The sequence below is a fragment of the Sporothrix schenckii genome (assembly GCF_000961545.1).
Source record: "Sporothrix schenckii 1099-18 chromosome Unknown Cont47, whole genome shotgun sequence".
Classification (NCBI taxonomy): domain Eukaryota; kingdom Fungi; phylum Ascomycota; class Sordariomycetes; order Ophiostomatales; family Ophiostomataceae; genus Sporothrix; species Sporothrix schenckii.
In genome coordinates, this window is record NW_015971148.1 from 2,702,470 (window position 1) to 2,716,343 (window position 13,874).

Consider the following 13,874-nt stretch of genomic DNA (forward strand, 5'->3'; position numbering starts at 1 on the left):
ATCTGTGTCGGTCGACATACATCCACTTCGTATTGAGGAATCTCGTGAAAATAACGCTCACGATACATTGCAATCGAAAGCCGCGGTCGAGTTTTCTGTCGGCTGCAGCTGCCGTTTCGGTTCACGCGAGTTGGTTGTGCCTGAAATCAGGTGATCAATGGATGAAAGGATCAATGTAATTGGGTAATGGCTAAATACAACATTATGACGAAATCAACCAAAACAAATCATTAAGACATCAAAAGGCCATCGCGGAAAGATGGCAGCGTAGATCAGTTGTCATTGAGCCCCCATTGGTTGGCTGGCGAGCAATGCATGTGTTGTTGGTATTTGACCTGAATGGTGGGAAAGGCGCAGTAAGCAGCATGTATGGCAACAGCTGACGAGATCTATGTTTGGACAAAAAACAGAGCTGGCAAAGATAAAGACATAATAGCAACAGGCACACCAGCCTGCTCAAGTCGCTCTCGAGTAGGCCCCGCCAGTCGTCCCCGTTCATCTCTCTATGCGCATGCGACGGCCTCAAAACGACGTCGACAATCTACTTGTCGACAGCGCCGAAGCACGTCTCCATGATGATGCCAGTAATGCGGTAAGGGTCGGCGTTGGAGGCGGGGCGGCGATCCTCAAAGTAGCCGTAGCCCTTTGCGCCGACCTCGCGAGGAATGCGGATAGAGGCGCCGCGGTTGGCGACACCCCAGCTGAACTGGTCGATGGCACCGGTCTCGTGGCGGCCGGTCAGACGCTTCTCGTTGTCCTCGCCGTAGACGGCAATGTGCTCCTTGTGGCGGCCCTCGAGCTTCTTGATGGCCTCCTCAATGTACTTCATGCCACCCTCGACACGCATCTCCTTGGTGGAGAAGTTCGAGTGCAGACCGGCACCGTTCCAGTCGCCGGGGATGGGTTTGGGGTGAACCGAGACCTTGGCGCCCAGCTCCTCGGCGATACGGTGGAGCAGGAAGCGCGAAATCCACAGGTGATCGCCCATCTCGATGCCGGTGCAAGGACCGACCTGGTACTCCCACTGGGCGGCTGCAAACGATGTCAGCAACAGGGGTTCAATTCAGACGGTGGGTAATGGAAAGGGACGCCGACATGGAAATCATCGTATGAAAACTATGATGTAATTGACATGGGTGGGTGAGTGTCGCATGGGAAAAGCAAGGAATGTCAACTTACGCATGACCTCGGCGTTAGTGCCGCTGATCTTGACACCAGCGTACAAGCAGGCTGTACAAAACTGTTAGCAAAATAGTTTCTCACAAAAAAAAAGCAAAAGCAAAACACACGCCAGTTGTTGACAATAAAACACCGCATTGGCAACCCAACGAGTCGGGAAACCGAACAGGTCGAGCCTTGCGGCTTGCAAAACGTGTCGTAAAAACAAGGTCGTGTGACCAATTGGCATGGTGGGCTGGCTGCTTGCTTACCCTTGTAGTGGGCCTCGACGATATCACGCTGGACAACCTTGCCCGAGCCGACACCGCAGTAGTACGGGCCCTGGGGAGCAGGGAAACCGTTCGTGGGCCAGCCGTACGGACGGTCGGAGCTGTCGAGCAGGGTGTACTCCTGCTCGAGGCCGAACCACGGCTCATGGGCGGCGTGGGCCTCCATGAGCTTGGCGCACTCGTGACGGTAGTTGAACTTGTTAGGCGTGCCGTCGGCGTTCCAGCACTCGGCCAGGACAAGGATGTTGGGAGACAGGAGGAAGGGGGACGGGAAGACGGCGACGGGCTTCAGGTAGACGTCGGAGTTGTCACCGGGGGCCTGGCCGGTGGAGGAGCCGTCAAAGTTCCATATCGGGAGCTCGTCGACAGTGTAGTCCTTCTCCTTCAGGGTCTATTGGCCAGGGCGCAAAGGGCGGTTAGCAAAAGGCGGGTCAGATAGGACGGTCAGGACAGATGGCATGAGGCGGCCAAACGGCCAATGGCCAAACGGCCCAGCAAAGCGAATAAAAAACGAGTCATAAAAAACAAGCGGGTCGGGGAGCAAAAACGCAACTTACCCGGGACTTGGAGCGAGTGTTGCCCTCGGCATCGATCCAGATGTACTCAGCAATAATGCTGCCCTTCTGGTCGAGCTTCAGGTATTTTTGCAGCTGTGATGGGTGAGTTAGCAAGAGCTGCCAGGCTTGTGAGGCTTGTAAGTGGGTTCGATTTTCGATTCGGGGAAGAAACGTACAACTGCAACGTTGGAGGTAAGTTGTTCTGAAGACTATATGCGGGAATATGTTGTTAGCAAACCGTGACGTCGTCTTGGAAACGGCCTCTGCGCCATCCTCTCGCATGATGCTGTTCTTCTGTGAATTCTTGTTCTCTTCGTCGCTGTCCGTCGCTTGTCCAAAACAAATCGGCGGCCAGCGCATGACGAGCGACGAGAATTGGCGGTTCCTGAAAACAGCAACCAATAGCAATGAACGGGGGCAGGCGGTGTTGGAGACAGCCTTACCATATTTGCGGTTGTGTGTGTGAGAGAGGTTGTGAATGGGGAGGAGAAAGAGAAAAGAGGAACGGAAGAAATAGAGAGGACGAAGAAAGAAAGTGACAAAGAGGAAGAGGTTATATGTTGTAGAAGAGCAAAAAATAGCACAATGGCTTCTTTATGTGTGGAAAAGGAGAAAAACAAGTTGGGAAAATATAAGGAAAGAGCCAGAAGAAAACTGTCACTGGCGGGGTTCCGGGGAGCGGCGAGGCAGGGTTCTTTTATCTGTAGCGCTCTTTCCTAGCGACGGCGCTGTATCGGCTTGTGAACGAGCAAGTGGAATCGCAAAAAACTGGGTCCACTTAGGTCACTATTCTCGCGGCGTGGGAAATAAGTCAGGGAGTGGGGAGCCCAAGGGAAACGAGACGGGTTGTCTTTTAGGGGGTGTGGGCATCCTGCTAGGAGCCAGGGAAAAAAGAAAAATGCTAAAAAAAAACGAAGAAAAGAAAGATACTTACAAGCGAGTACCTTTTGTCGTGATGTGTGTACTGGCTTAGTGGGTGTGGGTGGCAGTTGCCCAAACCGGACCCTTGATGAAAAGTGTGAAAATGAAAAGAGGAAAGAATGACCCCCAGAATCATCTGAGAGAGAGGAGGAGGGGAGGGGGGGGGGGGGGCAGCGACATCTTCCTGGGGTAAGATAGAGAAGATAAGGATGAAGCATTTGATGTGGTTTTTATTACCGAAAAAAAGGTAACAGAAACGTCACTTAGGAAGATCAAGGACCAGAGTTTCTGCGGTGAGTCCTTATTACAGCTTACGTAGTGTCTTGCAAGACAAATAGGGCAACTGCAGGGGCCTCTTTCCCGAAATGGTGTGTGGGCTCTCTGAGCATGCCACACTGACTTTGATCTGATGGATAGGAAACAGCGACCCAGAGCCGCTCACAACGCGAGGTTTGTGCGGACGTATCTTTCAATGCGCGGCGGAAGCCACGATGGTTGCTTCAGCTTTTGCTTGGTTTCGTGGATGCGGCGTCACTATCATGGTCACGTCCTCCCCCAGAGGCGGTTGGAAGATACGAGTCGTAGCGAGTAATCATCGTCTTTCGTGTACTCCGAGTTATCGTAAGAAAAGATACCTGGGAGCGGTGGCGGTTTTTTCGGTGGGGGCGACGCCAGTGGGAATAAAGCCTGAAAGACAGGGCCCAGACAAGGGAACAGGAATGGGAATGGGACGAGGCGTGATGCTGGAGAACAAAAGGCGATAAAATTGTCTGGGCGAGGAACTCTGGGCGAGGTACATGGACTTGTGGTACCTTGCCGAGCGCAGGTGTGCCCATGTGCTGTCTCGTCCGCAGGCGCAAATTCGAGCGTTTTGCAGGCTCCAGTCGGTTCTAGGACAGAGGAACAGATAGTACCACGTTTGGAAGTACCCATTCGGGCGGCGTCGCGCGCTACGGACCCGCTAGCGCGCCAACGAAGGATGGCTAGAGCCAATGACAGAAGCGCTCGATATCGAAAGGCGAAAAAATGGAAGGCAAACAGAAAGGTTGGGGAAGCAACGACTCACGACACGACCGTCACAGAATCGGATCACAATCACATCGAAACGTTGATGCTCGTCAAAGCGCAAAGGCCTGATGGTCTGGACATTCGTTTTGGGGGTGGCGGTTTGCGTGTTCCTGTGACAAGCAGGCCCAGCTGCGGCATTTTGTATGTTCTATACAGAAAATAAGGAATATACAGGACCATGAGGGACATGTGGCACGAGGAGATTAGCAGCAACAAAAAAAATGATATAAAACTAAACACACGGGAAAAGAACGTGAAATAACCGAATCGAGGGGCAGCTGCAGCAGCACAGATAGGAGACCTACCCAACATGCCTCACACTCGTGTCTCTTATCAGTTCACTATCACGGGAGGTGCAGACATGGTGGCCGCACAAGCTTCCCGCGCCGACGACATTGCAACGACGTGGGGTTCGCCTTGCATTTGTATTTGTTCTGGTGCGCTTCTCCTTCTCCTGGAGCGACCATTCGCGGAGGGTGCAACCAACTGTCGAGCCCTCTCTCTGTCTCCTTCTCTCTTCTCACGAGGGCATCCACTGCTGAGTGCTCCATTGTAGACAGCACAGCTCCATATTTCATCCAGGAACAGCTCCACGCGGACTAGCAAGAAGGCCATCCGTCTCGGGGATATCCACATCAGCGGCCAACATGCCAACCTGTCCCAAACGATATATTTCCCGCATGGCGAAGACTGACAAGGAGCGCAGGTTTCGAGCGAGTCAGAGGGGAGGGAAAGTGACAAACGGCAGAGGGTTTAATTCCCTCGCACCTGAGAGGGCAGGAAACCCAAAGAGATATGGGTAATATTGGAGCTGGGCAGTTGTGGAGTTGAGTAGGAGGAAGAACACCTTCCCCGGTAGCCATGCGCTCTTAATGGCATTCCTATTTGTATGTTGCACCGTGCTGCTCCAATGATGCTCCAATATTGGTCGAACCCACCCCCATTCCTCTGACTTGCATATCTGACTGCTTGTTGGTCACTGCACCGGCAAGCCCCTGGCTTTTGAGGCAATAAGGGTCCAAGAACACGCAAAAAAAACGCATCAAGTGAGCATCACAAGACGGCAATGATATCGTTAGGATGGAGACAGTTGAGTCATCTTTGGGGAAGCACGCGACAGTAGTGACCTTTGAAGCAATCAAACAGAATATCAACGGACCAAAACGACACGCAAGAGGGTCACAAAAAGGTAAAGCGATCGAGTAAACAGAACTGGGCCCATGCACGAATCACAGCGTCGCCCGGTTAGAGGTATCTTTGGTCCTTCAGCCTTCCCACACGCCCCTCCATCTCCTTTTTTAATACTAAAAATCATCTTATTTACTTTTACATATCTTATATCCATACCCCTCAAAGGGTCTGTTGTGCCTCCATTGCGTTGGGCACACATTTACCTGACATTCTTCTTCGTTTCACAATGGTGTAGTCTATCGCTTTTCTTCTCCTTCAATGTTTTATTTTGAAAGACAACATCATTAAGAGGATGTACATCTATCGTCCTCGTCTGGGGATTGCCTGGAGATTTCCCGCTTTCCCCCTTTGCCCCGTCGTCAAATAGGATCTCCAGATCTGCTTTCTTGTCAAGTAACCATTTCAAAACGCCATTACCTTATTGCTCAGGGTGGCGGTCGCCTATCGATTTGAGACGAGAGCCAGCCTGGGGACGGAAACCGCCCCAAGTGTCGGAATGCCCCCTGTGACTATGGAACTGTCGTTCTCCCATTTCCCCTGCTAGCCTGGGCCAGCCGGCGCCTGTCGTTTGTTACGGGCGAAGTATCTGTCGGGCTGGGCGATACATCGCCGCTTGTAGCGTGTTAGTGCCGCATACGGGGTTCTGCAGCCCAGCCAATCAGAGCGATTCGCCAGTTTCTTATCATTGCTCTTTGATTGGTGGGTTACTCATTGCCACACGACCTGTTACCTAAAGGCCGCCGAGGCGGAGCGCAAGCCAAAGTCGGGCGGCCGACGCAGCATGCGCACAAAGAAACACAGCGGAACGACCATAAGAGCACACAGAAAACGAACAACGAGCAAATGGAAGATCCCAATCGGTGACCAGTCCGCCGCCACTGGTCACTGTCGCCGCTGCCCAGATGCTTGGAATATACGCTGTGGCCGGGGCGCGACAGGAAGGAACCACCGTGTGACACACGGGACGCCATTCGGTCTGACGACATGACATGCCTACACTTACAGAGCGCGCTGTAATACAGTGCAAAGGCCATAACCGCAGCCAGCCACTCACAGGCCTCGCTTCCGCCCTGTTCACCTTGGGCCCGGCTATTTCCCATTACCCGGGGAAGGCGCATGACGATTTGCCACTGCCCAAAACAGCCCCGAACAGCCCCAATTGGCAACACCGCCTCGCCCAGTTTAGAAACCAGAAAACGAAACGGACCCTACATACATTGAGGTAACCTGCGAATACGGTTCTGGCCGCGCCCGCCCACACGAGCACACGAGGTCCAAGGCGAGGTTTGTTCCAAATGTATGTCGTAATTTGGACAACGTCGTAAATTTACAGATGTTTAACACAAAGGCTGCAACAAACTGTCCCATTTTGGCAAACTCGGTCGGCCACCAAAAGCTGAATCCCGAAGACGCCCGCCATCATTTTCTTCTTTTTGATCCAATTTGGTTTTTCGTCCCTTTCCGCCTTCCGAGTGCCGTCTGGGTTCGTCGGTCGGCAACTTATCGATTTATTTTAAAAACATTACCTTCTCGTTGATTCGGTGTTTCGTCTCCGCTGTCACCGAAATTCCGTCTCCGATAAAGTTTTTTGGTAATTGCAGTCTTAACCGCGTCAGGTCCTTTGCCATGCTGTCTCATTCGGCTTCTACTTTCATTCCTTGTCTCTTCACTTCTCCCCGGCTCTGTATGCCCGGAGGCTCTTGTTGCTCCTCCCTGGTCGCACACGTCAGCCAGAGTCTCAATTACCGTGCCTTGCATCCTTTCACAGGGTTCTTTTCTTTTACGTACTCGCGCGGTAATGCTCACAGAACGCCAGGCCTTAAATGACATAGTGAAGTACAGACTCAAAATAAGCGTCAAACAATGAAAGGGCGGTCGACAAGGCCTGGGAACCAGGGAAATCAAAGTACGTCAGCGAAATCAAGGAAATTGTTACCAGTCTCACCCAGTCACATTGTTTCGTTTGTTCCGACCAACCGCCTCAGCGAACCAACGACCATTTAGCTGCGTTTCTCTACCTTGCCCTGGCCCGAGGCTCATGAGTTCGGGCCCATTTTCTGTTTCGTCATACATTGCATACATTGTGACGGGTTTGTTTTCAGGACAACACGAGACGAGGAAAGGAATGAAGCAAAAGAAAAGACATCAGGGAAATGGACATTGGCAGCCATTGATGTCGCTGGACAGAGTTGCAAATCGACCGATGCTAATATTTTCTTGTTCTGGTATGTTTTTATCCGCAATACTGCCTGCACACAATTTTTTGCTCGAGCCTGCCGAGCCTGTATGGGCGACCCTCACACAGCCGGGCTGCACATGCTTTTTCTCTACTTGCAATTTGGGGGCCTTGGAGACTTCTATGTCCGGCCGTCAGTTTGGCATGCTCCGGGAATCGCCCGCTCCATCTTCTAGCTCGCTTTTCCCCTGCAAATACAGTAGAGAACCCCCAAAGGCCGATGCCACTGACTTTTGGCTCGTCTTTGATGTGTCTGGCTGCACACCACTGTTCTGCTGGGCGCTTTGTCGCTTCCGCTCAAAACGGCAATAGGGATCGTGCCGGTGCCGGTGTGCAACTTTGTGCTCGTGAAGACTGTTTCTTCACCGCCGAGAGTGAGAGTCATAGTATGATGCTGCCGTGTGTGAAGACAGAGAGAGTGAACAAGGCTGTAGAATGCAGAAATAGCGAAGTGATTACGCCGCAGTATGTCCTAAACGGGCATGTGCACCCCATGTGACACTTTTCGTCTTGAAAAGGCAATTGCGATGAGATGAAATGACGTGCGTCACGTGTCAGAGATCCAAAAATCCAGGAACGAGTTTTCCAGGTACGACTGCGACATGAGACATACAGAGAGCATCGCTGCCTGAACGACCAAAATAAAATATACTGCATGATTGCCGCCGTTTAGCAGCCAAATGGCACTTCATGCAATTACACGAGACCAATTTCCAGCTTTTCAGCTTGCCGCCATGTCTCTCCACGTCCCGGTTGTCGCCGACGACATACTCCGCAGCATCAGGCTGGCTCGGTTGGGCAATGATGGCGCCAGAGGCGTAGGAGCCTTGTTTGTCTGCTGCGTGTGACTGCTCCCTCTCTCACATGCAACTCGATACTAGTGAACGTCGATGCGCTGTGCATCTCTTGGGTCGCATCTTGCGCCATTGCCCCTCTATGCGCGTATGTTCGCATTATGATCCTGTCGCTCTTGCCTCGTCGCCCTCCTTCTGCGTGTGCGTCTTTGGCCGTCCGCGCCTTCCTGCTTCAAAGAAGACCCAGTCTGCTGCGAGTTTGGAACACAGGCAAGTGCCTTTGGATGCGGATACGGTGTAATTAATACACGGGGAACTGAAGGACGTCGCTCTCGGTGGCAGGCGCCCCACAATATTCCCCATTGCGCCTGCCCAGGCCGTGCTTCTCCAGGCGTATGCCGTAGGTGTCGTCGCTTTTGTTGCGTGCCTTCCCTGTTTCAATGCCTACCAGCACCAACTAGACCGCGTCTAATTAAGCATCCGGCGTCTCTTTCCCGCACTTCGTGCTTTCCCTAGACTTCCCGTGATACTCTTTTCCTCAAACCGTATTGCTTCGCATCCAAAGGTTTGTCCTCCTACTGCATCTCCATCCGCCCATCTCGCCTATCGCCCCCGTCCAGCCTCCACGCTCCCTACAATTGGGAACAGAGAGCGCACAATCCTACACGAGCTGCCCTCGAAGTCTGTGAAACGGGCGAAACCGCCGCCAGCCCCTGTTTCTCACATCCTGCAACCGCAGCCACAATTGGCGTTTCTTTCGTCTCTTCTTTCTATCAGCAGCCTTCTTCGACCTCATTCACCTATCGACGACGCATCGCGACTGTATACCTTCTACCTGCCACTTTCAGCACCCTTTTTGACTCCTCATATCGCGTCCCCTCTTTCGCCGGGGCCTTCCCCAGAACCGAGACCCACGCCGGCCTTATCGGTGGGTGAAACCCCACCTATCGGCTCTTCCCAGCCAGGAACTCTGGCTACACTCTCCTGCAGGAGAAGAGCACAAGCCCTGTCGTGTCGTTGGTAAACAGACGCGCCCGCCAAAGACAAGCATCTTTTCATTTCCTTTTTTCGTTCTTCCCGGCCTCCAGCCCGCCTCCCGCGCCCACCGCCGCTCGACCCCGGCGGCCGCAATGGCGATGGCCGCGCTCCACCCCAGCCAGCCGATCCACACGCCCACGCCAACGTCGCCAGACGACGGGGCCTCCTCGTCTTCCCCGAATGGCTTCACGGGCCACGGCTCAGGGCTCCACGCCCTGCATGACGTCACAGTCGCCGCGCAGGTCGCGCAGGCTGCACAAGCTGCCCAAGTCGCTCACACTGATCAGACTGCCCAGGCCAGCAACAACGGCCTCTCAGACAGCACAGCACCGCCCACGGCTGCGCCGGGACCGACTTCCTCGCCGTCAATACCACAGTCACAACAGGCAGAGGCGGGAGACCCGAGGCAAGACAAGACAGCTCGCGACGAGGCAATGGATGTCATACAGGCTAGCGACACGTTTCCCAAGAACTTGCGGGTTGACGACTTTGCGCGCATCCGTACATTAGGAACAGGTATGCTCAGGAAAGAGGGAGATATATATATATATATATTGTCCGCTTTTGTACATGCCACAAAGGGTATGGGTGCACGAGACAAAGACAGCAGAGACTGACATCCGGGGTGTACAACAGGCACATTTGCACGCGTCGTCCTGGTCCGTCGACAACAGCCACGGAACGAAGACGAGGCGCACCAGGTCTTCGCTCTCAAGATCCTGCGCAAGGCGGCCGTCATCAAGCTCAAGCAGATCGACCACGTGCGCCACGAGCGCCAGATCCTCCAGGACGTCGCGGGCCACCCGTTTATCACCAACATGCTGGCGTCCTTTTCCGACCACGACTTTTTATACCTCCTCCTCGACTACGTCCCCGGCGGCGAGCTGTTTAGTTACCTCCGCAAGTTCCGGCGCTTCGACGAGCCCACGGCCCAATTTTATGCCGCTGAAATCGTCCTCGTTCTCGAGTATCTGCACGAGCAGCAAGATGGCGTTGCCTACCGAGACCTCAAGCCCGAGAACCTGCTGCTCGACGCCCGGGGCCACGTCAAACTGGTCGACTTTGGGTTTGCCAAGCGGCTGGGCCGCGACGGGGCCGGTGGTGCAGTCGAGACGTACACGCTGTGCGGTACTCCCGAGTATATCGCGCCCGAGGTGATCCAGAACATGGGCCATACGACCGCCGTCGACTGGTGGGCCCTCGGGATCCTCATCTACGAGTTTCTGACGGGCTATCCCCCGTTTTGGCACCAGAACCCACTCGAGATCTATCGACAGTATGTTGTCCTGTTGTCCGCTATTCCTGTGACTCTGCACTGGCGCCCCACCATACTAACTCTGTGCAGGATCCTGGAGAAGCCCGTCGTCTTCCCACAAGACCCGTCCATCTCGCCAGCCGCCCAAGACCTCGTTCACCAGCTCTGCACGGTCGACCGCTCACGCCGACTGGGTAATATCAGTGGCGGAGCGGCCAAGGTCAAGTCACACCCCTTCTTTGCCGGCGTCGACTGGAACACTCTGTACGAGCGGCGCGGCCAGGGCCCCATTGTGCCGCCCGTGCGGTACGTGGGTGATGCGCAGTGCTTTGATATCTACCCGGAGAACGATGTGGACTTTGAGCAGTACACGCCTGAGCTGGCCGAGCAGTACGACCGGTTCTTTGCTAATTTCTAGGCCGCTCACAATGTGCCAGCGTCTTTTTGCCCTCTTTTCCTTTCATTCAAGCCGGCGGCGGCCTTCTTTGCCCTTTACAACCTACGGCTCTACACCCTTTCTCTGCCCTGTTTACGACCATTTTCTTTGCTCATTTTCCGACCTTCATGAGTGGTATGATCTCATTTCTTCATCATTACCCATTATCGTTCTTTTAATGCCTCTTACCCTTACCTAAACACCGAACCGACTCTACTACCTCTCGCTGCCTTGTCGGATCGATTCACCTAACGTTTCTCCTTCTTATGTTTCGTTTTACTGTTTCATTGCTACTACGGCTTGGTATCTCATGAAGGCAACAGGATACTTGGGTTCTCACCGATCAGGTCGTTTGGATACATTTTGGTCTACGTTTTTGGTTTTGTATATGACTCCGTTGCGGCTGTTGTCCAACGGTTGTTCCCTTTGGACATTCTCTCGCGACGGTGACCGCAGTCGCAAGGTCACAGAATTGGCCCAAGCTAACTATTAACGTTTATAATAACATTTATTGCAACGACCAGCATGACGTGGTGATAACTGTGTCGGGCACTATGTACGTAGATGGGTGGCCCAAGACGTGACTTCCGACTAGATTTACCAGTAACACTACCCTGAGTTTTCCAATAAATTAAAACAAAAAAGGTTGATTTACCTACATTACTAGAATTTAAAATCATTTTTATTGTATTTATTTGTTATTGTTGTTTTTCTTGTTATCAAAGGCGATGTCTGTATCAATGCGTATCGAGAAAAAGCAAAGAGTAGAAGTGCATAAACCAACAAAATGAATATGTCCTGGCACCCTTCCGCAAAACAGATAAAGTGATCATGAAAGTTTATTATAACATGAAAACACGGATGGTAAAAGAGCCCGCCTGGCACTTGAAACATCACAAAACAGACAGAACTTCCCGACATGAGAGCGTTATATATGATCGTGCAGAAACGGACAAAGTAAAAACACACCGCATGCCGCCCCGCAAGCAAAACAGAACAATATAAAACACCCAGCATAAGCACATGCACCGCTAAATCATTACTGTCTCTCCAGCCTCTTAATAGCCATGCCTTATAACCAGCCCACCCACACCCAGTAGAGGCCCACGACGACTACAAGCGTTGTGACCATGACCGCAGCGCCGGCCCGGGTGTTGAACAACAGCATACCCCCGCCGGCAACGCGCTCCCGGTTACGGGCACGAGCACGACGGGCCCAGGCGTCAATGTCAATGGCCACAGGAAGGCGGACACGTGGGTCGATCGATTCGTTCTCCGACTCGCCGTCGGAGACTGCCACGTCTTCCTCAGGGTGCCCCTGAGGCTTGCCGAGCAGGGGGACCTGAGCGCGGAAGTACACGGCCTGATGGTCACTGGTGCGCATGAGCGGCAGCGGCTTGTAGGAAGTGACCTTGACTTCCGGGGTGGCTGCAGTGTCGGGGTCAGCTTGCGCCTTTACCCACACAGGCACGTCCAGATAGAGGACGCGGTCGCACCAGCTGGGCCAGCGGTGCGTTGCGTATTTCCACGGGACCGGAGGAGCGGAATTCGGAGACCCCGACTCTGCATGCTCGCGGATTTCGGCAATGTTGTCGGGAACCACGCCGTCGGCAATGTCGTCGTCACTGAGAATGTCGTACTTGTACGTAGGTGGGAAGGCGATGGGCGCCTCGCTCATCCCGTGCAATGTACGCCCAGCAAGCCGCTCCTCGGTCAGCTGGTCTCGCTCAAGGAACTTCGACCACGTGCTTGCGGTGGGGAACTCGGCATCAGCGGGAGGCCGCGTGTCGCCGATGCGGTAGTTGAGGTCGCCGGCAACAAAAAGTAGGCTGTCGGGCCGGAAAATGGAGAGGTCGTGCAGCTGGCGGCGGAGATCCACTTCGTGCTGTCGCTCGCCTAGAAGGAGCCAGGCGTCATCGCCAGCCGCGTCTGCCGCAGCCGCCTCAGCTTCCTCCTCGGCGGAGCGTGGGGTGCTTGCTGCTTCGTCGTGGATCCGGCCCTGGCGGCCACGGCCGAGCGCGGCGGCGGCCTCGCGTGACGGAACGTCGGCAAGCACGTCGTTTGGGTTGCCAAAGGTCAGCCCGGCAACAATGCTGCGCCAGTTGGCATTGCGTCGCTGGACGTTCCACTCCATTGCGGCCAGATGTGTAGCAACAAACGTGAGCTCGCTGGGCGAAGAGCCGACTGAATCGTCGCTGCCTTTCTTTTCGTAAGCTATTCTCAGGCCAACCGCGCCTTTGTTGCCCAAGTCGGCTACACCAAAGCCACAGTGTGCGACCTGGATGTTGCTGATGGCTGACGGATCACGGGCGTACATCAGAATGGCTGTCATGCCAACGTGCGCCTGGTGGATGAAGTGGTATGGCTTCTTGGGGCCTTTTGATGTTCGAGTCTCGCCCGCATTGTGATCTTCCTCTTCGCCGTCGTTGCTGAATTCGTAGCCCTCTATTTGTGTAGCGGCCTGGGTCAGCGCATCGCCGAACCGCAGGAGGAAGGGGTTGAGAAAGTAGGAGCCGGCAAAGGCATGGCCAAGAGGTGCCACTTCCTGTAGAGAGCTGCAAGGTAAACAAAACGGTTAATTACGTGTTGTTACGTGCAATGCCAGCCATTGGGCCGCTGCGATCTCCCAAAGCGACTCACAAGACGATCAGGTCTGGCAGCAAGGACGTGTTTGACGCCGCACTATGGTCGGACAACGCATGCTGTAGGTGCCCTGCGAAGTCGGCAACATTGATGGGCGCCTTTGCACAATTGAATGTGAGCAGCAGCAGATCCAGTGTTGGAATAGAGACCATGTTGCCAGTGTTGCGCCAGTCTCGGGCCATTATCGGTGGGCAGAGTCGGGCAATGGATGTGACGAAGAGGAATGAAGAGCCTGGGCAAATGGGTGCACGAAAGGGAGGCTGAACAAGGCGGGATGGGCGTGCCGT

The 13,874-nt window shown here is 53.9% G+C and overlaps 5 protein-coding genes across 5 annotated transcripts; 3 read left to right on the forward strand and 2 right to left on the reverse strand.

The window, feature by feature from the left end:
• Positions 1–541: 541 nt before the first annotated feature.
• On the reverse strand, positions 542–2,365 carry SPSK_03217 (glutamine synthetase; the record flags this gene model as incomplete). Its single annotated transcript, XM_016730058.1, has 5 exons — positions 542–1,032; positions 1,180–1,230; positions 1,431–1,839; positions 2,006–2,183; positions 2,244–2,365. The coding sequence occupies 5 exons, from the start codon at positions 2,363–2,365 to the stop codon at positions 542–544; spliced, it is 1,251 nt and encodes a 416-aa protein (XP_016585425.1).
• Positions 2,366–3,905: 1,540 nt separating this feature from the next.
• Positions 3,906–4,256, forward strand: SPSK_03745 (uncharacterized protein; the record flags this gene model as incomplete). Its single annotated transcript, XM_016730579.1, has 2 exons — positions 3,906–4,135; positions 4,169–4,256. 2 exons carry the CDS (start codon positions 3,906–3,908, stop codon positions 4,254–4,256), a joined length of 318 nt encoding a protein of 105 aa, XP_016585426.1.
• Positions 4,257–4,304: 48 nt separating this feature from the next.
• Positions 4,305–4,550, forward strand: SPSK_03805 (uncharacterized protein; the record flags this gene model as incomplete). The annotated part of the gene is made up of 1 exon (XM_016730638.1): positions 4,305–4,550. The coding sequence occupies one exon, from the start codon at positions 4,305–4,307 to the stop codon at positions 4,548–4,550; it is 246 nt and encodes an 81-aa protein (XP_016585427.1).
• Positions 4,551–8,357: 3,807 nt separating this feature from the next.
• On the forward strand, positions 8,358–10,926 carry SPSK_03064 (protein kinase A; the record flags this gene model as incomplete). The annotated part of the gene is made up of 5 exons (XM_016729907.1): positions 8,358–8,512; positions 8,558–8,615; positions 8,732–9,143; positions 9,206–9,769; positions 9,890–10,926. The coding sequence occupies 5 exons, from the start codon at positions 8,358–8,360 to the stop codon at positions 10,924–10,926; spliced, it is 2,226 nt and encodes a 741-aa protein (XP_016585428.1).
• Positions 10,927–12,016: 1,090 nt separating this feature from the next.
• Positions 12,017–13,769, reverse strand: SPSK_03234 (PI phosphatase group protein; the record flags this gene model as incomplete). The annotated part of the gene is made up of 2 exons (XM_016730075.1): positions 12,017–13,499; positions 13,585–13,769. The coding sequence occupies 2 exons, from the start codon at positions 13,767–13,769 to the stop codon at positions 12,017–12,019; spliced, it is 1,668 nt and encodes a 555-aa protein (XP_016585429.1).
• Between the last annotated feature and the right edge of the window lie 105 nt (positions 13,770–13,874).